Here is a 24,847-nt window from a genome sequence, read left to right as displayed (position 1 = left end):
TTTACAACACATTTTTCTGCTTCATTCCAACTCAGCAAAGATGCCAAGGCTGTCCTACTGCAGCCATTCATTTGCTAATGAAATATGTTTTTCCCTAAATGGTCACTCACATCGCAATAACCTGGCAGCTTTGTTCGATACATTTGGGTAATGAATTTCCTTGGTCTTCTATGATCTAAGAACCCCCCCCAACCCCCCTGCCTTCTATTTCTTAAGGCTGCCACACTGGTTTTCTGTATGTAGCTTACTACAACAAATACTGAGATACAAGATGCGCTCGTGACTGAAATGGAGGGAGATGTACTTACATTGAACCCTGGAATGTACTTTTTTTTTTGAAAACATACAATCCCAAAGCATCACTTTCCATGTATCTATTGTTGAGGGAAAGAAAATAAGACTATATACCTCAGAGGTTTTTCTCTCTCTCAATTCACTCCAAGGCCTCCTTTTGAAATTCATACATCGTGCAGTGTATATTTTCTGTTGCTGCACATCTCTTCTGACCCTTGACGTTTACTTCTGTTAAGTTCATGATTCAAATGCTGAAAGCTTTATTGATCCCATTCACGGTACTTACAGTGCCTTCAGAAAGTATTCACACCCCTTGACTTTTTCCACATTTTGTTGTTACAGCCTGAATTTAAAATTGATTAAATTGAGATGTTGTGTCACTGTTCTACACACAATACCCCATAATGTCAAAGTGGAATTATGTTTTTTTGAAATGTTTACAAATTCATAAAAAATGAAAAGCTGTATTCAACCCTTTGTTATGGCAAGCCTAAATAAGTTCAGGAGTAGAAATGTGCTTAAAAAGTCACATAATAAGTTGCATGGACTCACTCTGTGTGCAATAATAGTGTTTAACATGATTTTTAAATGACTACCCCATCTCTGTACCCCACACATATAATTATCTGTAAGGTCCCTCAGTCGAGCAGTGAATTCTGGATGACAACAGAAGACTGTGTGTTTGCAATATTAGAACATTTATTTAGTAAAGAAATTAAGTCCCCCTACACGTTTTGTTTCCTTGCCACGATACTTCTAAGTGTCGCAGTACTGGTGTCGTGACAACCCTATTACATAAGGTTGAAAGGGAAAGGTGTTCCAAGGTTTCCATGCAGATTAATCTACTGTATAGCAGAGATATGAAAGTGGTTATTCAATCTCAAGAGCCTTTTAAGAAGTTCAATGTCAACACTGAACCACATTCAGGAGCTAGAATGTTACAGCCATGCACATAATCACGTTCTAGTTCTGTGGTTACAGCAACTCACAACTTCTAATGATACATGTGAACTCGTAGAACTCTGACAATTAGAGGCATTCAGATACAATCTGACAGTGATGATTCTTAGAATGATTGTTGTATAAGGAGGGACATTTAATTAATACTTTTTCACCTTTATTGTAGTAACCACTTGTCAGTTTGTTATTTAGATCTAGTAAAGCAGGTTTCTAGCAGGTTTCTAGTAAACTAGCAGATTTAAAGACATTATAAACCAAGAGAGTATTGTATTTACTCTACTGTATATGCTTGGTGATTGATTGAATGATTCATTCATTCATTTTATTTCAGTGTCATAAACCATTTGGTGCCCAGCCCATAAGAGTTTACAAGACACTAATCATTAAATACTTGTGCACAAAACAAAAAACAAAATTAAATTTGACAATTTAAATGTATAGATCATAGTGTTAGAGCATCCTGTTTGGTGACACAACCTTTGTCTCAAGCTGTATTCGTTTGTTTCATTGCAGATACAAGATGTCTTAGACTCAGTTAAAGCCACACTCTGTGAGATGTGCATACCACCAAACAGTGGGCCACCAACAAAAAACGTAAGCAATCAAGCAAATGCATCCCATGACATTTTCACATGGACTTGTGATTTCCATGATATATCTGTAGTGATCAAGGAATGACTTGAATGTTTGAGCAACACACCTTTTTTTAACCAATAAGAGTCTAAGCTCTGTCTAAGCTAAGCTATATGAATTGTTTTAAGATGGTCATACCAAGGATCATTTAACTTTTTTTTTTCTTTTTCTTTTTTAATACCCCTTGAAGTATCCAAAAATATATAAAATGTTTCATCAAATTACTGCTATTAGCCAATTCAAACACATTGAATAACAGATTCACTACATGGAACAATAAATAGTCCCCCCCAAAAATCTAAATGAAATTTGATCTGAAGTGTCTGTCCTATATCTGAGAGATACAGTGAGGGAATTAAGTATTTGATCCCCTGCTGATTTTGTACGTTTGCCCACTAACAAAGACATGATCAGTCTATAATTTTAATGGTAGGTTTATTTGAACAGTGAGAGAAAGAACAACAACAACAAAAAATCCAGAAAAACGCATGTCAAAAATGTTATAAATTGATTTGCATTTTAATGAGGGAAATAAGTATTTGACCCCTCTGCAAAACATTACTTAGTACTTGGTGGCAAAACCCTTGTTGGCAATCACAGAGGTCAGACGTTTCTTGTAGTTGGCCATCTTTGCAGATCTTCTCCAAGTCATTAAGGTTTCGAGGCTGACGTTTGGCAACTCGAACCTTCAGTTCCCTCCACAGATTTTCTATGGGATTAAGGTCTGGAGACTGGCTAGGCCACTCCAGGACCTTAATGTGCTTCTTCTTGAGCCACTCCTTTGTTGCCTTGGCCGTGTGTTTTGGGTCATTGTCATGCTGGAATACCCATCCACGACACATTTTCAATGCCCTGGCTGAGGGAAGGAGGTTCTCACCCAAGATTTGACGGTACATGGCCCTGTCCATCGTCCCTTTGATGCGGTGAAGTTGTCCTGTCCCCTTAGCAGAAAAACACCCCCAAAGCATAATGTTTCCACCTCCATGTTTGACGGTGGGGATGGTGTTCTTGGGGTCATAGGCAGCATTCCTCCTCCTCCAAACACGGCAAGTTGAGTTGATGCCAAAGAGCTCGATTTTGGTCTCATCTGACCACAACACTTTCACCCAGTTCTCCTCTGAATCATTCAGATGTTCATTGGCAAACTTCAGACGGCCCTGTATATGTGCTTTCTTGACCTTGCGGGCACTGCAGGATTTCAGTACTTCACGGCGTAGTGTGTTACCAATTGTTTTCTCGGTGACTATGATCCCAGCTGCCTTGAGATCATTGACAAGATCCTGCCGTGTAGTTCTGGGCTGATTCCTCACTGTTCTCATGATCATTGCAACTCCACGAGGTGAGATCTTGCATGGAGCCCCAGGCCAAGGGAAATTGACAGTTATTTTGTGTTTCAAACTGTTGTCACCTTCTCACCAAGCTGCTTGGCGATGGTCTTGTAGCCCATTCCAGCCTTGTGTAGGTCTACAATCTTGTCCCTGACATCCTTGGAGAGCTCTTTGGTCTTGGCCATGGTGGAGAGTTTGGAATCTGATTGATTGATTGCTTCTGTGGACAGGTGTCTTTTATACATGTAACAAACTGAGATTAGGAGCACTCCCTTTAAGAGTGTGCTCCTAATCTCAGCTCGTTACCTGTATAAAAGACACCTGTGAACCAGAAATCTTTCTGATTGAGAGGGGGTCAAATACTTATTTCCCTCATTAAAATGCAAATCAATTTATACATTTTTTGACATGTGTTTTTCTCGATTTTTTTGTTGTTATTCTGTCTCTCACTGTTCAAATAAACCTACCATTAAAATAGACTGATAATTTATTTGTCAGTGGGCAAACGTACAAAATCAGCAGGGGATCAAATACCTTTTTCCATAACTGTATAAGAAAGTGTGTTATGTGTATTTAACCCCTTATTTTTGTCACTAAACAGTCTAAGCCCTGTCTAAGCCGGGGGAAGGGGTTGGTGCTACTAAGCTATATGGAATTGTTTTAACAAGGTCATACCAAGGATCATTTTGCTATTTGATTTAGAATTTTAAGACCCCTTAAAGTATCAAAAAAATATATTAAACAGTTATTTGATGAAACATTTTATTTGACCTTGCATTGAATAACAGATTCACTACATGGAACAACAGATAGTCCCCCCCAAAAATCTAAATGGAGTTTGTTCTAAAGTGTCTATCCTATATCTGAGACATATAAGAAAGATCAGGAAACATATATTTTTTTTTAAACATGTATTTAACCCCTTATTTTTGTCACTAACCAGTCTCCAGTCAGGCGCAGGACGGTAAATCCCAGAATAAAAGGGTTTATTCCGAAAACACAGCGGTACGCAGCAATGCGTCAAACACTCCAGTGCGGAAATCAGGCGTACTGGGAAACAACAAGGCACACGAGTGAATATCCCGGAGATACAAAATACAAGGAGCTCCACCGAGCTAAACTAACCTCCACAATAAACAATCACACACAAAGACAAGGGGGCAGAGGGAACACTTATACAGGTACTGATGAGGGGATATGAACCAGGTGTGTGTAATAAACAAGACAAAACATATGGAATGATGAGATGAGGAGCGGCAGTGGCTAGAAGGCCGGTGACGACGATCGCCGAAGCCTGCCCGAACAAGGAGAGGAGGCAGCTTCAGAGGAAGTCGTGACAAGTAACCAAAAAAGTGTTAAACAAATCAAAATATATTTTATATTTGAGATTCTTCAAAGTAGCCACCCGTTGCCTTGATGACAGCTTTGCACACTCAGATATCTCTAGCTTAAACATGATTTACATGATGATTTATAGCGAGACATAATTTGCTCGCAAAGTCTCCTATGACAACACATCCACACACAAAGGAATCATATGTTATTTCTGTGTATGATAAGGCACTAAGCTTATTACAGTAAAGTACTAACTTATTTATAAGTTATTATTACATCTCAACTACTGTGTGTCATGACATGAAATTACATCTCACAGACTGTGGCTTTAAGTTTCATTTCATATTTCTAGATTTACAGCACAATCAATGTATCTAAAACAATAACAACAGAATGAAAAAAGGGTTGAAATGTGGGCACTTGTAATGTGCAACTTTGAATGTCATTTTGCATTGGGTATTTGCCAGACTGACGACATGTATAGGGTTTATTTTTGTTATTGTTCACGTATTGCCTCTTTGATTGGCTGTGATAGTACACTCGTCTTTGACGACATGTTTAATCAGGATGTGTGTAGGAAGTGTTTGATCACATGCGTCTATTTCAATCATTTCTCTTGGCATGAAGTTCCAAGCACCTTTAAGACAATGTGGAATGAATGGAAAGGAGTCCAATATTAGAAGATCTGGTCTTATATCAGGGAATACAGTCTTGGGAAGATGTGAAGGAACAGGGTTATATTTGCCAGGTTAATTTTTGCATTATGTATTGTCTCCTCTTTTCCCTTCACGTCATGCGGCTATACGTCTTCACCTTAATGCTGGTACGTTGAAGCAGTCTGCTTGTATCAGTTAGATTGAATGGAACGGAAGTGCTATAGGCATCAGATACTGTTGATTAGAATAACTTCCAGATACTGTTGATTTGACAGACTTCTTCCTCTGACTTCCTTTCTCACTCTTGTGTGCCGTTTTTTTAGAATATGCCAATTCCTTACACCAAATGTAGTACATTTACATTTTAGTCATTTAGCTCAGTGGTTCCCAAACTGTGGGGCACTGCTAACTTACTCTTGAAAGTTGTAATAGTAGAATGCACAAGGTGCAATTTCGAAATTGGGTATTGCATCATCAGTTTTCCTGTTGTCATGTCAGTCATTGCATACCTTAGAGAGCTATTTATAACTTATCAGAAATGTCCAGATCAACTAGCCCATGTCAGCTAACGTGTTTTTATTTCGTTTTTTTAGCCCATACACTTTAGACATGGCAAAATGTATAGAATTGCAAGAAATGTTGCTTTAAAACTTCACAATTTTCTTTGTACCAATGACAAAATGTGTAGAATTTTAGGAAATAAGCTTTAAACCTGCAACATTCTCTCCACCAACAAGAGGGGTGTGAATAGTTTGTGTCATGAACAGTGCTTGTGCCCATAGAAATAGACTTGGTGCACGTGCGCAGGGGTGGCGCGGGATGTTCCCCAATGCTGGAAGAGGGGCCCTAAGTGAAAACGTTTGGGAACCCCTGATTTAGCAGATGCTCTTATCCAGAGCGACTTTCAATGAATGTGTTTATTTTAAGATGGCTAGGTGAGACAAGCACATATTATAGTCGTAGCAAGTACATTTTCCCGCAGTATATCCGATCTCCTCCTCAACTTCAAACCAGCTGCCTCATTTTGATGTCCTTCAGTAGGCTGGCCCTGAGGCCTTCGTTACTGCGCTGACCCCTATTTGGCAGGGCAGTTCCACATCTATGTGCCCGTTTCTGTGTACGTGTGTGGTGTTTCTGTATGTGAGAGAGAGATAATGTTTGTGTCTCTGTGTGTGTGCGTGTGTTTTTCCTGTGTGTGTCTGAATGTGTGTGTGCATGCCTGCATGACCGTGTTTGTGTGTTTTTGTCTGTACACTCGTTGCTGAGGAAGCTGGCAGCATATACAGTATTGGAGAGTAGACCAAAGGTGCATGAGAGATTTGATTATTGATGCAGCAAGGCATGGCCATGTCCCAAATGGCACCCTATTCCCTACATAGTGCACTACTTTTGACCAGAGCCCTATGGACCCTGGTCAAAAGTAGTGCACTATATAAGGAATACGGTGCCATTTGGGACGAAGCCCCTGTTTCCCTCTGAAGTGGGAGGTGACATTAGGAGTCAAGGCCCTATTTATAGACATATTGTTTTCTTCCAACGTTGTATTGTGTCTGCCAAGTGCCAACACTATCGTTGTGATAAATAGCTCCTTTTTCTTCCTGACGGGAAGGCTTACAGTAGACTGCATCCCAAATGGCACCCTAATCCCTATTTAATGCACTACTTTTGACCAGGCCCCATAGGGGTTCATAGGGCTCTGGTCAAATGTTGTGCACTACATAGGGAATAGGGTGCCATTTGGGATGCATACCTACGGTTTGGTTGCAGGGGGATTTAGCTAGCAATGGCGTGTTGACATTGCTGATGGTTATGATTGCTAAGCATTAAGTGAAGCCCTGGCTTTGACCTTTTGTTTGAAGTCCGCAGCTTAGCCACGGAATCACTCTGCAGAGGACGTACTGACTGATGGACTGACACATTGAGCCTGAAGGGGGAGAACGAGGTTGATCTCGTTGTTGCCACGTGTGCCTGCTCACAATAAAATACAATGAGCTCCAAAAGTATTGGGACAGTGACATTTTTGTTGTGGTTTCAGCTCTGTACTCCATCACTTTGGATTTGAAATGATACAATGAATATGAGGTTAAAGTGCAGACTGTCAGCTTTAATTTGAAGGTATTTTCATCGATATCGGGTGAACCGTTTAGAAATTACAGCACTTTTAAAAAGATAGTCCCCCCATTCTAGGGGACCAACGGTATTGGGAAAAATTAACTTATGTGTATTAAAGCAGTCAAAAGTTTCGTATTTGATCCCATATTCCTAACACACAATGATTACATCAAGCTTGTGACTCTACAAACTTGTTGGATGCATTTGCTGTTTGTTTTGGTTGTGTTTCAGATTATTTTGTGCCCAATATAAATGGTAAATAATGTATTGTGTCATTTTGGAGTCACTTTTATTGTAAATAAGAATATAATATGTTTTTAAACACTTCTACATGAATGTGGATGCTACCATGATTACGGATAATCCTGAATGAATCGTGAATAATGATGAGTGAGAGTTACATAAATATCATCCCCCCCAAAAATGCTAACATCCCCTGTTGTTGTAATGGTGAGAGGTTAGCATGTCTTGGGGGTATGATATTTGTGTCTAACTTTCTCACTCATCATTATTCACGATTAATTCAGGACTATCTGTAATCATGGTAGCATCCATATTAATATACTCTTATTTACAATAAAAATGGCTCCAAAATGACAATATGGTTCACCCGATATGGATGAAAATACCATAAGATTAAAGCTGACAGTCTGCACTTTAACCTCATAGTCATTGTATAATTTCAAATCCAAAGTGCTGGAGTACAGAGCCAAAACATCAACAGATGTGTCACTGTCCCAATACTTCTGTAAAGTATGTGTTTTTGTTTGAGGGGGAAATGGGGAAATGGAAAACGGTTCCATATAGGATGCCATACTGTATAGAGTCCCAGTCAAAAGTTTGGACACACCTACTAATTCAAGGGATTCTCTTTATTTGTACTAATTTTTACATTGTAGAATAATAGTGAAGACATCAAAACTATGAAATAATTCATATGGAATCATGTAGTAACCAAAAAGTTTTAAACAAATCAAAATATATTTTATATTTGAGATTCTTCAAATAGCCACCCTTTGCCTTGATGACAGCTTTGCACACTCTTGGCATTCTCTCAACCAGCTTCACTTGGAATGCTTTTCCAACAGTCTTAAAGGACTTCCGACATATGCTTAGCAATTGTTGAATGCTTTTCCTTCACTCTGACGTCCGACTCATCCCAAACCATCTCAATTGGGTTGAGGTCGGGGGATTGTGGAGGCCAGGTCCTCTAATGCAGCACTCCATCACTCTCCTTCTTGGTCAAATAGCCCTTACACAGCCTGGAGGTGTGTTGGGTCATTGTCCTGATGAAAAACAAATGATAGTCCAACTAAGCCCAAACCAGATGGGATGGCGTATCACTGCAGAATGCTGTGGTAGCCATGCTGGTAATGTGTGCCTTGAATTCTAAATAAATCACAGACAGTGTCACCAGCAAAGCACCCCCACGCCATAACACCTCCTCCTCTATGCTTTACGGTGGGAAATACACATACAGAGCTCATCCGTTCACCCACACCGCGTCTCACAAAGACACGGCGGTTGGAACCAATAATCTCCAATTTGGACTCCAGACCAAAGGACAAATTTCCACCGGTCTAATGTCCATTGCTTGTGTTTTTTGGCCCAAGCAGGTCTCTTCTTCTTATTGGTGTCCTTTAGTAGGGGTTTCTTTGCAGCAATTCGACCATGAAGGCCTGATTCACACAGTCCCCTCTGAACAGTTGATGTTGAGATGTGTCTGTGACTTGAACTCGGTGAAGCATTTATTTGGGCTGCAATTTCTGAGGCTGGTAACTCTAATGAACTTATCCTCTGCAGCAGAGGTAACTCTGGTTCATCCATTCCTGTGGTGGTCCTCATGAGAGCCAGTTTCATCATAGCGCTTGATGGTTTTTGTGACTGCACTTGAAGAAACTTTCAAAGTTCTTGAAATGTTCCGTATTGACTGACCTTCATGTCTTAAAGTAATGATGGACTGTTGTTTCTCTTTGCTTATTTGAGCTGTTCTTGCCATAATATGGACTTGGTCTTTCACCAAATAGGGCTATCTTCTGTATACCCTCCCTACCTTGTCACAAGACAACTGATTGGCTCAAACGCATGAGGAAGGCACACCTGTTAATTGAAATGCATTCCAGGTGACTACCTCATGAAGCTGGTTGAGAGAATGCCAAGAGTGTGCAAAGCTGTCATCAAGGCAAAGGATGGCTATTTGAAGAATCTCAAATATAAAATATATATTTTTGATTTGTTTAACACTTTTTTGGTTACTACATGATTCCAAATGTGTTATTTTATAGTTTTGATGTCTTCACTATTATTCTACAATGTAAACAATAGTAAAAATAAAGAAAAACCCTTGAATGAGTAGGTGTATCCAAACTTTTGACTGGTAGTGTATGTATGGACGAAGTGTGTGTGTGTGTGTGTGTGTGTGAGAGAGAGCGAGCGAGAGGGAGAGAGATTTGTGTCTGCATGATTGTGTGTGTGCATGACGTTTATGTGGGTGTTTGTTTGCAAACAGTACGTGTGTGATCGGAGAGCAAATGTCGACTTTGATGGTAGAAAACCCTTTACATTCACTGAACACATTACATCCACAATACTCTCTAAAGATGTTTGGATGTGTATGGATGATCACGGTTGATCCTTGTCTTCAGCATCTGCTCTAATATTATTGAAAGACTTGATTGCAGTAAGTTGTCTCAACTTGATCAAAGACCGTGAGCAATAGAGAGACAGTCAGACAATGTAAAGGCAGGCGTCACATATCTCCAGATATTGGAGAGCTTTCTACTGTCTTTCTACCGACTGGGCTATTGGAGAGCTTTCTACTGTCTTTTTACCGACTGGGCTATTGGAGAGCTTTCTACTGTCTTTCTACCGACTGGGCTATTGGAGAGCTTTCTACTGTCTTTCTACCGACGGGGCTATTGGAGAGCTTTCTACTGTCTTTCTACCGACTGGGCTATTGGAGAGCTTTCTACTGTCTTTCTACCGACTGGGCTATTGGAGAGCTTTCTACTGTCTTTCTACCGACGGGGCTATTGGAGAGCTTTCTACTGTCTTTCTACCGACTGGACTATTGGAGAGCTTTCTACTGTCTTTCTACCGACTGGGCTATTGGAGAGTTTTCTACTGTCTTTCTACCGACTGGGCTATTGGAGAGCTTTCTACTGTCTTTCTACCGACTGGGCTATTGGAGAGCTTTCTACTGTCTTTCTACCGACTGGGCTATTGGAGAGCTTTCTACTGTCTTTCTACCGACTGGGCTATTGGAGAGCTTTCTACTGTCTTTCTACCGACGGGGCTATTGGAGAGCTTTCTACTGTCTTTCTACCGACTGGGCCATTGGAGAGCTTTCTACTGTCTTTCTACCGACTGGGCTATTGGAGAGCTTTCTACTGTCTTTCTACCGACTGGGCTATTGGATAGCTTTCTACTGTCTTTCTACCGACTGGGCTATTGGAGAGCTTTCTACTGTCTTTCTACCGACTGGGCTATTGGAGAGCTTTCTACTGTCTTTCTACCGACTGGGCTATTGGAGAGCTTTCTACTGTCTTTCTACCGACTGGGCTATTGGAGAGCTTTCTACTGTCTTTCTACCGACTGGGCTATTGGAGAGCTTTCTACTGTCTTTCTACCGACTGGGCTATTGGAGAGCTTTCTACTGTCTTTCTACCGACTGGGCTATTGGAGAGCTTTCTACTGTCTTTCTACCGACTGGGCTATTGGAGAGCTTTCTACTGTCTTTCTACCGACTGTGCTATTGGAGAGCTTTCTACTGTCTTTCTACCGACTGGGCTATTGGAGAGCTTTCTACTGTCTTTCTACCGACTGGGCTATTGGAGAGCTTTCTACTGTCTTTCTACCGACGGGGCTATTGGAGAGCTTTCTACTGTCTTTCTACCGACTGGGCTATTGGAGAGCTTTCTACTGTCTTTCTACCGACTGGGCTATTGGAGAGCTTTCTACTGTCTTTCTACCGACTGGGCTATTGGAGAGCTTTCTACTGTCTTTCTACCGACTGGGCTATTGGAGAGCTTTCTACTGTCTTTCTACCGACTGGGCTATTGGAGAGCCTTCTACTGTCTTTCTACCGACGGGGCTATTGGGGTTTATTTTATTATCGCTGAAATATTGATGCCCCCCCAAAATAGTATATTTTCTCTCAGAGCATTTATTTGACTTGGGGACTACTCAAAATGAAAAGAAATAGGGGGCTATGAAGGATATGTTTTGCATTATTCCCCCTTTTTTATGACAAATACCTAATGAAAACCCCCGCGAGGGCGATCGAGTCCTGTATTTAATTAAGCCTTTATAAAATATTAACGCGGGAGACAGGGGCGTTTTCTCCCTCAATTCCTGCCTGTTTTGCGAGATGGGTCCTACAGGCTATGGAGCCTGAGTCCTGCATTCGAAGAGAGTAGCAGTTCAGAATGTGCAGTAAAGCCACAGGATACATAGGGATCTGCTAGAATGTCTTCTGGTCACTTTAGAAGAAGTCTTGGCAGATTTATATGGGCTCTTTAAGTTCGTTTGTCGGCCCCTACCGTGTTCATGTTCGTACCACAACTTTAACAACCTTTAGAAATGACTTCTAATTCGAGGGGCCCCTATTCTGTGAAGGGCACGCCATGTGGGGATTGTGTAAATCATTGGTAGCACTGCAGTGTCTTTTGTCATAGTGCTGTTGATGACTACCCTGGAGGGAGGCGAGGGCTTCTCCTCTTCCCTCTCTTACCGGCTGTGAAACTTCTTGATGACTAGAGAGAAAATCTGACATAAGAGAAAGAGCAAAGCCTTGACAATTCTGTAAAGGGTATCCTGTGAAGTGCTGCAAATGTATATAATTAACATGTTGGGATTGGCAGGTTCAAGGCTGTTTTTTAATATGACATTTTGAACATATCATGTTCTTTTGGAGTATGGAATTCTAAATGGACACGGTGTGTTTATCGTCTTTGTAGAATTATCCCTCACTTTCCCTTAATCTTCTCTGATGCTGTGAAATCTGAGTACTACATTCACAGTCAATGAAATCAATGCATTTTATATATATTTTTTAAACAACAACATATACCTCCAAAAAGCGTGAAATCTCAGCTTGACTTTGATTGCCTTAATTGACAGATCCACACGGATTCGGACGAGGGCGAGGGGAACATCAAGTACACCATCTCCGGGGAAGGGGCGGGCACAATCTTCATCATCGACGAGCTGACGGGCGACATCCACGCCACCGAGCGATTGGACCGCGAGCAGCAGAGCTACTACACCCTCAGAGCTCAGGCCCGGGATCGGCTCACCAACCACCTGCTGGAATCCGAGTCAGAGTTCGTCATCAAGGTCCAGGATATCAACGACAGTGAACCCAAGTTCCTGGAAGGGCCATATATCGGGAGTGTGGCGGAGCTTTCACAAATGGGTAAGAGGATAACCGGGGAGGGAGTCTGTATGTGTGAAACAAAATGGGGTGCTGGATTGCAGAATTTGTCAGGCAAAATGTGTTCAGACTTGTGTTCAGGTGTGATCATGATGTGAGGAGTTCACTGTAAGCATCAGAGTTTGAGACGTACCCAGATAAGGGTACGTAGGGAGAAGTGATGGAGACCTACCAAGATAAGGGTATGTAGGGGGAAGTGGTGGGGGACTTTTTCTATGCAATTCAATCATTTCCTGTCCTCCCAAGTCTTTGATTTGCTCTTGATACATCACTACATTAGGGAACTTATGAGATATACACTGAGTATACCATTCATTAGGAACAACTTCCTACTATTGAGTTGCACTCCCCCCCCTCCATTTTGCCCTCGGAACAGCCTCAATTCGTCGGGGCATGGACTCTACAAGGTGTCGAAAGCGTTCCACAGGGATGCTGGCCCATGTTGACTTCATTGCTTCCCACGGTTGTGTCAAGTTGGTTGGATGTCTTTTGGGTGGATGACCATTCTTGATACACACGGGAAACTGTTGAGCGGGAAAAACCCAGCGGCGTCACAGGTCTTGACACAAACCGGTGCGCCTGGCACCTACTACCATACCCCGTTCAATGGCACTTCAATATTTTGTATTGCCAATTAACCCTCGGAATGGCACACATACTGTACACAATCCATGTCTCAATTGTCTCAAGGCTTAAAAGTCTGTGTTTAACCTGTCTCCTCCCCTTCATCTACACTGATTGAAGTGGATTGAACAAGTGACATCAATAAGGGATCGTAGCTTTCACCTGGTCAGTCTATGTCATTGAAAGAACAGGTGTTCCTAATGTTTTGTATATTCAGTGTACATTTGAAGAGACATTTGTAGATGGTACGATTTTTACCCAGGTCAGATTTGGACAATGCTACACAACCCAGTCCCAAGTTAATGATCACCAGAGGTAAAAGTTTGAGAGTTTGTGAGGAAGTGAGAGACATTGTTTATGCCTGTGTGTGATTGTTTTCGATGTACAGCAGAATATTTTTTTGTGTGTATGTGTCAGAGAGAGTCTACTTGTGAGAAAGGGATACTAGGCTAAATGTAATGCTCTCGCCCTCCTTCGCCTCTGATTGGAATTAATTCCTGCTATCGCAGCACGTTTTGGCCCTTTTCTGTCGGCAATGCAAACAGGAGAAAGAGTAGAGACAAAACAGAAGAGAGAGAACAAAAACAATAGAGTGAGTGAGAGGGGAAAGGGAGAATAGTTAACGTTCACACCCTCCCTTCTTCTCCTCCTCCTTGTTCCCCACCTTTCAGTCAAATTACACACTTCATGTTTTATACATTGAGTAGAGTGCCAAGGCTAATGAGAACTGGAGTGCTTAGTCAAGCTTTTCCCTCCATTTTGTTTCCTGGTCATATTTGCTCTTCCTGTAGAACAGGACTGCCCAACCCTGTTACTGGAGAGCTACCGTCCTGTAGGTTTTTGCTCCAACCCTAATCTAGCACACCTGATTCTAATAATTAGCAGGTTGATAAGATGAATCAGGTTAGTAACACCTTGGGTAGGAGCGAGTGACTAACGAAATCAATGGGGACCCACTGGAGGTCAGGGCCCCTGGGCACGTGCCCTTCGTGCCCGGTCGGTAATTCGACCATGATTACTACAAGTTTAGATAGCTGGCTAGACTAATTTACCAATCTAAAAAATGTTAGCTGACATGGGCTAATTGAGTGACTGACATAACATGAGAAAAACTGCTGATGCACAACCAAATTTCGAAATGTCACCTTGTGTATTTTACTATTCTAACTCTCAACAGTAAGTTGAGACCCAGACTGAGTTCCTAAAAACAAGCGTCCGGCGGCCCTAATCGACCGTTTATGTCTGGGGCCGGCCCTGCGCAGGGCACTTAGGGCCACTGCATAGGCCTAGTTGATGGTGGAGTTCACACTTATTATGTAGGCTAAAGTATACATAAATGTCTTCACCTACAGTACTGTATGACTTATTAATAGCAGTAGAAATCCTTTGATGGAACAAGTTGCGTTGTTTATGGAAAATGTGAACTATATGAAGCATTGTGAAATAATGTTGAAGTCAATTTATATTAATTAGAATCATTTTATTTCGCTTTCTAAACAGTTACGGTGGATTTATGGCTTATTACCATTCAGATTTCATTTGAATATGTCCATTTCAAACTTCAGATGGCTTCTAGTCAGTCATTCTATACAAGTCCCATACATTACATTGCCACCATAGCACCAAGCATTAACATTAACATTAACATTTTTATTTTTATTTTTAACATTTGACTAATTGATTTGCAAAAATCATCATTTATTTTTGGAGTCGTTGCACTCTATCAGTGACTGTAACCACTCTGTCCAGAGACTGTAACCACTCTATCCAGAGACTGTAACCACTCTATCCAGAGACTGTAACCACTCTATCCAGAGACTGTAACCACTCTATCCAGAGACTGTAACCACTCTATCCAGAGACTGTAACCACTCCATCCAGAGACTGTAACCACTCTATCCAGAGACTGTAACCACTCTATCCAGAGACTGTAACCACTCTATCCAGAGACTGTAACCACTCTATCCAGAGACTGTAACCACTCTATCCAGAGACTGTAACCACTCTATCCAGAGACTGTAACCACTCTATCCAGAGACTGTAACCACTCTATCCAGAGACTGTAACCACTCTATCCAGAGACTGTAACAACTCTATCCAGAGACTGTAACCACTCTATCCAGAGACTGTAACCACTCTATCCAGAGACTGTAACCACTCCATCCAGAGACTGTAACCACTCTATCCAGAGACTGTAACCACTCTACACAGTGACTGTAACCACTCTATCCAGAGACTGTAACCACTCTATCCAGAGAATGTAACCACTCTACACAGAGACTGTAACCACTCTATCCAGAGACTGTAACAACTCTATCCAGAGAATGTAACCACTCTACACAGAGACTGTGACCACTCTATCCAGAGACTGTAACCACTCTATCCAGATAATGTAACCACTCTACACAGAGACTGTAACCACTCTATCCAGAGACTGTAACCACTCTATCCAGAGACTGTAACCACTCTACACAGAGACTGTGACCACTCTATCCAGAGACTGTAACCATTCTATCCAGAGAATGTAACCACTCTACACAGAGACTGTAACCACTCTATCCAGAGAATGTAACCACTCTACACAGAGACTGTAACCACTCTATCCAGAGACTGTAACCACTCTATCCAGAGACTGTAACCACTCCATCCAGAGACTGTAACCACTCTATCCAGAGAATGTAACCACTCTATCCAGAGACTGTAACCACTCTATCCAGAGACTGTAACCACTCTACACAGAGACTGTAACCACTCTACACAGAGACTGTAATCACTCTATCCAGAGACTGTAACCACTCTACACAGAGACTGTAACCACTCTATCCAGAGACTGTAACCACTCTATCCAGAGACTGTAACCACTCTACACAGAGACTGTAACCACTCTACACAGAGACTGTAATCACTCTATCCAGAGACTGTAACCACTCTACACAGAGACTGTAACCACTCTATCCAGAGACTGTAACCACTCTATCCAGAGACTGTAACCACTCTACACAGAGACTGTAACCACTCTACACAGAGACTGTAATCACTCTATCCAGAGACTGTAACCACTCTATCCAGAGACTGTAACCACTCTATCCAGAGAATGTAACCACTCTATCCAGAGACTGTAACCACTCTATCCAGAGACTGTAACCACTCTATCCAGAGACTGTAACCACTCCATCCAGAGACTGTAACTACTCTATCCAGAGACTGTAACCACTCTATCCAGAGAATGTAACCACTCCACCCAGAGACTGTAACCACTCTATCCAGAGACTGTAACCACTCTACACAGAGATTGTAACCACTCTATCCAGAGACTAGTGGCGATCAATGCAGTTTAAGGAGCATGGCCCTATTTCTATTACAGCATATTGGATGACTGTCATTCATGTTCCATTCACCCTGTTCAATGTAACAGCGATAGGTTTAGGCTACTACATGATACTCTAATTTTCATGAGGTTGCTACAACCTAGCCTATGAATGAAAGTTTACAACATAGGTGCACACAGGTCGAGAGAAAAACTTGAGTGACACATTCAATACCGCCTTGCGCACTCTTGACTGCATCTAGCTGATATAAGGTGTAATTATTCATCCAACAGTTACAAAGGTGAGTTTCTATTGGACAAATTCAGGTATGTTTAACCCCGTTTTGTTCCGTTTTGTTCCGTTTAAGAAAAGTTTTTCAACAGAATCGGCGGAATGAATACACCCCTGATCATGAGTAAACACAGTTCACTTTCATAGCAGCCACATTGTATTCCTTCTCGCATCTATGCACTCTCCTCCTCTCACCTTGTCCCTTCGCTTCTGGACATCAATGCACAACATATCAGTGTATGTGACCAGGCTAAAAAACATTTCCAAGCCAAACCATATAATAACCGCTACACACAGCCTACATCGTTGTCACCATATTAGCTAAAGTCAAATCATAGTCAACATAGCTAATAAGACTAACGCGTTAGTAAACCCTCTACAATCATGCAGTATTGTTACAGTGTACAGTCAGTAAGCAGTTTAGGACCTATACCGGCAGACCCCGGTGGCAATAAATTAGTAAAACCAACTAAAGGTGAGTCACCCAGTAAAATATTACTTAAGTAAAAGTATTTGGTTTTAAATATACTTAAGTATCATAAGTAAATGTAATTGCTAAAGTATACTTAAGTATCAAAAGTAAAAGTATGAATAATTTAAAATTACTTATATTAAGCAAACCAGACGGCACAATATTTCTTGTTTTTAGAATTAACGGATACCCAGGGGCACACTCCAACACTCAGACATAATTTACAAATAAAAAATTTGTGTTTAGGGAGTCTGTCAGATCAGAGGCAGTAGGGATGACCAGGATTGTTCTCTTGATAAGAATGTGAATTGTTCCATTTTCCTGTCCTGCTAAGCATTGAAAATGTAACAAGTACTTTTGGGTGTCATGGAAAATGTATGGAGTAAAACGTACATTATTTTCTTTAGGAATGTAGTGAAGTAAAAGTAAAAGTTGTCAAAAATAGAAATAGTAAAGTAAAGTACAGATATCCCAAAAAACGACTTAAGTAGTATTTAAAAGTATTTTTACTTAAGTACTTTTCCCCACTGCTAGAGCTAGGGAATAAGGTGCCATTTGGGACACATCTTCAGCCAGTAGAATGCACACGCTCGCTGTGCTGTTTTATGGCCTTGGTGGAAAGCTGTTGTGTAATAATAATAAGAGGAGAGTAATCACGAGGCAGCCTGCGGCATATTCATTTTCACTTATCGCTGCTGTCATGTTCTTCCTAAGATGTCCCTGCCATAGCTCATGGCCCTTACAAGAGAGAGCCTGTGAACCAAAATACATTTGTTTACATATCATTCAAAGTCTGCTCGTTGTTTCAGATCGGTTAACGCCGAGGAGGAGAGGAGGGGAGAATAAACTAGGCCTGTCAGGTCGAAGATGAATTCCGAGAGATCATTCGGCGTTGTCCTGCGAAAACATGGTCTGGCTAATGAAATCTGAGTCTTAAATGAAATTTGCGTCGTGACGGTGATTGAATTTTGCACTGAGCCGCATGAATGTCTTCATGTTCGGACCATTGGTTGAACAGGGATAGAGTCAGTCTGTGGCACAGGCTGTTTCACCTCTGTATTAAGGGTCCTGTGAGGATGGTGGAACATGTTCTATGTAGTTAGGTGTTGCAGGAAATGTAATACAGCTTATACTTTCAAACTCATCATACTCAGACCTTACCAGAGATATGCTTGATTTTTCAATTCCACCAGGATTCTACCAAATACAGATCCATGATAAGGGATCAAAAGGTTGATAAAGATGATGAATACTGTCAGAACTATAGTGGTAGAGTTAGCATTAGCATATTTTTTGTGCTATTCTCTTTGTCCACCTATGGTACGTCCATGGGTTCTGTAGTGTCCTACTGTATAATGTAGCTGCCCTATTATGCACTCATGTATCTGTTACTGGGTAAAAGCAGCAGCTACCGCAGCAAATTGTGGCTAGCTGCGGGGTCAGCCAGTTGGTTCAATGCTAATGCCAGAAGCGAGTGCTAACGGTAGCCTGAGAGAGCCCTCCACACAATGAAGGCTTCTATCTATGCCTTTTTGATTAATGTCTGTTCAATTTAAAAACACCAGGCCATCATCTCTCTCTATGGATTTTTTTTATTTATTTTCTTAATAAAATGGCCCCGGCATTATTGTAAATTATGCGGCCGTGTTAAAAGGTAATGTTACCTACCGCTGTCCATTTGCGAGCCGCGGCAGTCGTCCATTTAAAGTCCAAAAGCCATAGCTACTTTTCACATAGGTCTAATTTGGCTTTAACAAAAACAGTGATTAAATGTCGAGATGGACCTTTCTGAAAGAGGAGATTTCATTCACACAGTCCACTCAGAAGTTGGTAATGGTAAACAAACTACCGTAGGTCTACTAGCTCGGTGTTGTGGAGGTGGTTCAAGCTTGAGGGTGCGGAGGTAGTTAAGTGCTCACAGTGTGCCAGCTAGGCATTGCTTATGCGACTGAGAGGGTTTGTATGGTTTGTCTTTCCAAGTGGTGTGCTCAAGTTGGAAAAACCCACTTTACTGAAAAAGATAATGTATTATATATGATGTGCACATACTGTACTGATGCATGCAGGGCAGTGTGTATATCTCTGTTTGTGCGTGTTTATGGATTGTATACAGCAGTGACTCGACCAGTGTGAATACAGTTCTGAAAAAACATCACTTGAAAAATAATAATGGTACTTTGCATCGCCAATGGCTTTTCAGTACACCACACAATTGACTTGCTGGAGATACAGTGGGGAGAACAAGTATTTGATACACTGCCGATTTTGCAGGTTTTCCTACTTACAAAGCATGTAGACGTCTGTAATTTTTATCATAGGTACACTTAAACTGTGAGAGACGGAATCTAAAACAAAAATCCAGAAAATCACATTGTATGATTTTTAAGTAATTAATTTGCATTTTATTGCATGACATAAGTATTTGATACATCAGAAAAGCAGAACTTAATATTTGGTACAGAAACCATTGTTTGCAATTACAGAGATCATACATTTCCTGTAGGTCTTGACCAGGTTTGCACACACTGCAGCAGGGATTTTGGCCCACTCCTCCATACAGACCTTCTCCAGGTCCTTCAGGTTTCGGGGCTGTCGCTGGGCAATATGGACTTTCAGCTCCCTCCAAAGATTTTCTATTGGGTTCAGGTCTGGAGTCCAGGACCTTGAGATGCTTCTTACGGAGCCACTCCTTAGTTGCCCTGGCTGTGTGTTTCGGGTCGTTGTCATGCTGGAAGACCCAGCCACGACCCATCTTCAATGCTCTTACTAAGGCAAGGAGGTTGTTGGCCAAGATCTCGCGATACATGGCCCCATCCATCCTCCCTTCAATATGGTGCAGTCGTCCTGTCCCCTTTGCAGAAAAGCATCCCCAAAGAATGATGTTTCCACCTCCATGCTTCACGGTTGGGATGGTGTTCTTGGGGTTGTACTCATCCTTCTTCTTCCTCCAAACACGGCGAGTGGAGTTTAGACCAAAAAGCTCTATTTTTGTCTCATCAGACCACATGACCTTCTCCCATTCCTCCTCTGGATCATCCAGATGGTCATTGGCAAACTTCAGACGGGCCAGGACATGCGTTGGTTTGAGCAGGGGGACCTTGCGTGCGCTGCAGGATTTTAATCCATGACGGCGTAGTGTGTTACTAATGGTTTTCTTTGAGACTGTGGTCCCAGCTCTCTTCAGGTCATTGACCAGGTCCTGCCGTGTACTTCTGGGCTGATCCCTCACCTTCCTCGTGATCATTGATGCCCCACGAGGTGAGATCTTGCATGGAGCCCCAGACCGAGGGTGATTGACCGTCATCTTGAACTTTTCAATTTTCTAATAATTGCGCCAACAGTTGTTGCCTTCTCACCAAGCTGCTTGCCTATTGTCCTGTAGCCCATCCCAGCCTTGTGCAGGTCTACAATTTTATCCCTGATGTCCTTACACAGCTCTCTGGTCTTGGCCATTGTGGAGAGGTTGGAGTCTGTTTGATTGAGTGTGTGGACAGGTGTCTTTTATACAGTTAACGAGTTCAAACAGGTGCAGTTAATACAGGTAATGAGTGGAGAACAGGAGGGCTTCTTAAAGAAAAAACTAACAGGTCTGTGAGAGCCGGAATTCTTACTGGTTGGTAGGTGATCAAATACTTATGTCATGCAATAAAATGCAAATTAATTACTTAAAAATCATACAATGTGATTTTCTGGATTTTTGTTTTAGATTCCGTCTCTCACAGTTGAAGTGTCCCTATGATAAAAATTACAGACCTCTACATGCTTTGTAAGTAGGAAAACCTGCAAAATCGGCAGTGCATCAAATACTTGTTCTCCCCACTGTATGTGTTTGGGACATAGATTTTTCAACTTTTAAACAAACTCCAGTCTTTTAGTTTTTTTGCTGACAATTTGAAAATAACATATTGAGAGGGGCTCTACCTTTTGTTAGCGCTATAGAAAGAGAAGCCATTAATATTTGAATGGGATCCATCTCCCTGCTCCTTCGGACCATGGCAGCCAAAGTAGGGGTTTAAATATTTAGCTTTTGGTTCATACACCATGCCTAGAGTTTCAAAAACTTGCGCTACATAAAAAAGTGATGTCAAACTTGTTCTGTACATTTTCTCAACAATCCACAGCACTATCGGGAATTGTATTTCTTACATTTGTTTATCAAGAACAACCAATGATGGACTTGAGGCAAAATTGCAGCTTGTGTCTGTAAAGGCCCAATGCAGCCGTTTTTATATCAATATCAAATCATTTCTGGGTAACAATGAAGTTTCTTACTGTAATAGATTTCCATTAAAATTGGCTAAAATTGCTTTTTAGCTAAAATATATTTCTCAAGCAAGGGTTTTCGCTAGGACTGTCTGAGAAGAAAATGAAAACTAGCTGTTATTGGCAGAAAGGTTTGGAACTCTCTTTGTTATTGGTCTATTAACCAATTTACCACATGGTGATGTCACAATGGAAAGCCGAAACTCAAACCTGCTGATTAGAAGGTCCCGTGTAGATTGTATTTTCAACCAGCAACTATCAGGATATAACACTGATCGAATGGTTTCACACTTTTACAGTGTTATTGTACAGAAGCTGATGGAACTATGTTATACAACACAGGAAAAGCAGAATTTTGACTGCACTGAGACTTTAAAATGTCACCCTCAGACATGCAACATAGGCTGCATTTATACAGGCTAACTAATTTTGATATTTTTCCACTAATCAGATCAACTATTTTGCCATAGAGCCTCCAAGTAGATCTATAATACAAGTTCTATATATCCATGTGGATCAAAAGTATAAAATACAAACTTCATTGGACAATGATCATTAGTGTTAATCCACACGACCTCTAACATGTCTTCCAATTATCTCTGACCCCTAATCCCCAAAAGGTCACGTTACTTGAGCTAACAGAAAAGGTGAACCTTACATTCTGCACGGTAACAACCTTACTTGTAGAGCTGTATCAACTTTCCCAGGGCCTTCAATTAGAACAGATCTGGGTTCAAATACTATTTGAAATCTTGCAAATGATTTGAGCATTTGCCCTAGCCTGCATGAAGTGCCGGATAACAAACTGGACGAGCTCCATTCGAGACTATCCTATCAATGGGACCTGAAGAACTGTAATATCCTATGTTTCTCTGAGTCGTGGCTGAACAAGGACATGGATAATATATATCGCTTTTAACAGTTTGTAGCTCAAACCATTCGGACTCCAGAGACGTTTTTGTAAAAAAGACCCGGCCCCGGGCCCTTTGGGGATCCGCCGATGTCTGTAAGACCTTAAAACAGGTTAACATTCACAAGGCCGCAGATTACCAGGATACAAGTGTCTTCACTGACATTTTCAACCTCTCTCTGACCCAGTCTGTAATACCAACATGTTTCAAGCAGACCACCATAGTCCCTGTGCTCAAGATCGTCAAGGTAACCTGTCTAAATGATTATCGCCCCGTAGCACTCAGATCTGTAGCTCACATCAACACTATCATCCCAGACACCCTGGACCCACTCCGATTCGCGTACTGCCCCAACAGATCAACAGATGACGCAATCTCTATTGCACTCCACACTGTCCTCTCCCACCTGCACAAGAGGAACAACCATGTGAGAATGCTGTTCATGGACTACAGCTCAGCGTTCAACACCATAGTGCCCTCCAAGTTCATCTAAGCTAAGGACCCTGGGACTGAACACATTACTCTGCAACTGGATCCTGGACTTCCTGACGGGACGCCCCCAGGTGGCGAGGGTAGGCAACAACACATTCTCCATGCTGACCGTCAACACGGACATCCAAGACATCTATACCAGGCGGTGTCAAAAGAAGGCCCTAAAAATTGTTAAAGACTTCAGCCACCCAAATCATATACTTTTTTTCTCTGCTATCGCATGGCAAGCGATACCGATGCCCCTGAACAACTTCTTCCCCCAAGCCATAAGACTACTAAATAGTTAGTCCGGGTAGCTATTTGCTTAACTACTTAACTATCTGCATCGACCCTTTTTGCACTAACTTTTTTGACTCATCACATACGCTGCTAATACTGTTGTTATCTATCCTGATAATACAATGAACCCAGGTCTGGTAGAAAAAGCAAGGAAGCATTTCTCCAATTGCTAAAAATTTTTGTCATACGTGTATATGCGCTTGCAGTTGTTGGACTATTTTATCGGTCCATGAAGCCAAGAAAGCTCAATCAAGCACAGATAAAGAATTTGAAAATACTTCAAATAGTATTTGAACCCAGGTCTGGTAAAGAAACAAGGAAATTGCTCAAATTGTAGTCATTTGTGTGTATGCTTTTAAGACATACAGTGCATTTGGAATGTATTCAGACCCCTTGATTTGTTATTCTAAAATTGATTAAATAGTTGTTTTCCCCTCATCAATCTACACACAATACCCCATAATGACAAAGCAAAAACAGATTTTTAGAAATTTTAGCAAATGTATAAATAAAAATGGAAATATCACATTTACATAAGTATTCAGACCCTTTACTCAGTACTTTGTTGAAGCACTTTTGGCAGCGATTACAGCATTGAGTCTTCTTGGGTATGACACTACAAGCTTGGCACACCTGTATTTGGGGAGTTCCTCCCATTCTTCTCAGCAGATCCTCTCAAGCTCTGTCAGGTTGGATGGGGAGCGTCGCTGCACAGCTATTTTCAGGTCTCTTCAGAGATGTTTGATCGGGTTCAAGTCCGGGCTCTGGCTGGGCCACTCAAGGACACTCAAAGACACTCAAAGACTTGTCCCAAATCCACTCCTATGTTGTCTTGGCTTTGTGCTTAGGTTCGTTGTCCTGTTGGAAGGTGAACCTTCGCCCCAGTCTGAGGTCCTGAGCGCTCCGGAGCAGGTTTTCATCAAGGATCTCTCTGTACTTTGCTCCGTTCATCTTTCCCTCGATCTAGTCTCCAAGTCCCTGCCACTGAAAAATCCCCACAGCATAATGCTGCCACCACCATACTTCACTGTAGGGATGGTGGCAGGTTTCCTCCAGACGTGACTCTTGGCATTCAGGCCTAGGTTTCATCAGACCAGAGAATCTAGTTTCTCATGGTCTGAGAGTCCTTTAGTTGCCTTTTGTCAAATTCCAAGCGGGCTGTCATATGCCTTTTACTGAGGAGTGGCTTCCGTCTGGCCACTCTTCCATAAAGGCCTGATTGGTGGAGTGCTGCAGAGATGGTTGTCCTTCTGGAAGGTTATCCCATCTCCACAGAGGAACTCTGGAGCTCTGTCAGCGTGACCATCTGGTTCTTGGTCACCTCCCTGACCAAGGCCCTTCTCCCCCGATTGCTCAGTTTGGCCGGGCGGCCAGCTCTAGGAAGAGTCTTGGTGGTTCCAAACTTCTTCCATTTAAGAATGATGGAGGCCACTGTGTTCTTGGGGACCTTCAATG

The 24,847-nt window shown here is 41.7% G+C and overlaps 1 protein-coding gene across 4 annotated transcripts in view; it reads left to right on the top strand.

Moving 5' to 3' along the window:
- The window catches only part of LOC121577978 (cadherin-22-like), a 258,752-nt gene that overhangs the window by 127,790 nt on the left and 106,115 nt on the right, over window positions 1-24,847 (top strand). For 2 of the 4 annotated variants that reach the window (XM_041892000.2, XM_041891999.2), the window contains exons 3-4: window positions 1,768-1,848; window positions 12,440-12,734. In XM_041892000.2, coding sequence (XP_041747934.1) covers window positions 1,768-1,848; window positions 12,440-12,734 — 376 coding nt within the window. The remainder of the gene's footprint in view (window positions 1-1,767; window positions 1,849-12,439; window positions 12,735-24,847) is intronic. The other 2 variants (XM_041892002.2, XM_041892001.2) reach the window with 1 other exon arrangement.

The sequence above is a fragment of the Coregonus clupeaformis genome, chromosome 12 (assembly GCF_020615455.1).
Source record: "Coregonus clupeaformis isolate EN_2021a chromosome 12, ASM2061545v1, whole genome shotgun sequence".
Classification (NCBI taxonomy): Eukaryota; Metazoa; Chordata; class Actinopteri; order Salmoniformes; family Salmonidae; genus Coregonus; species Coregonus clupeaformis.
The sequence above is the reverse complement of the archived record's forward strand: the minus strand, read 5'-3'. Positions and strand labels throughout refer to the sequence as shown.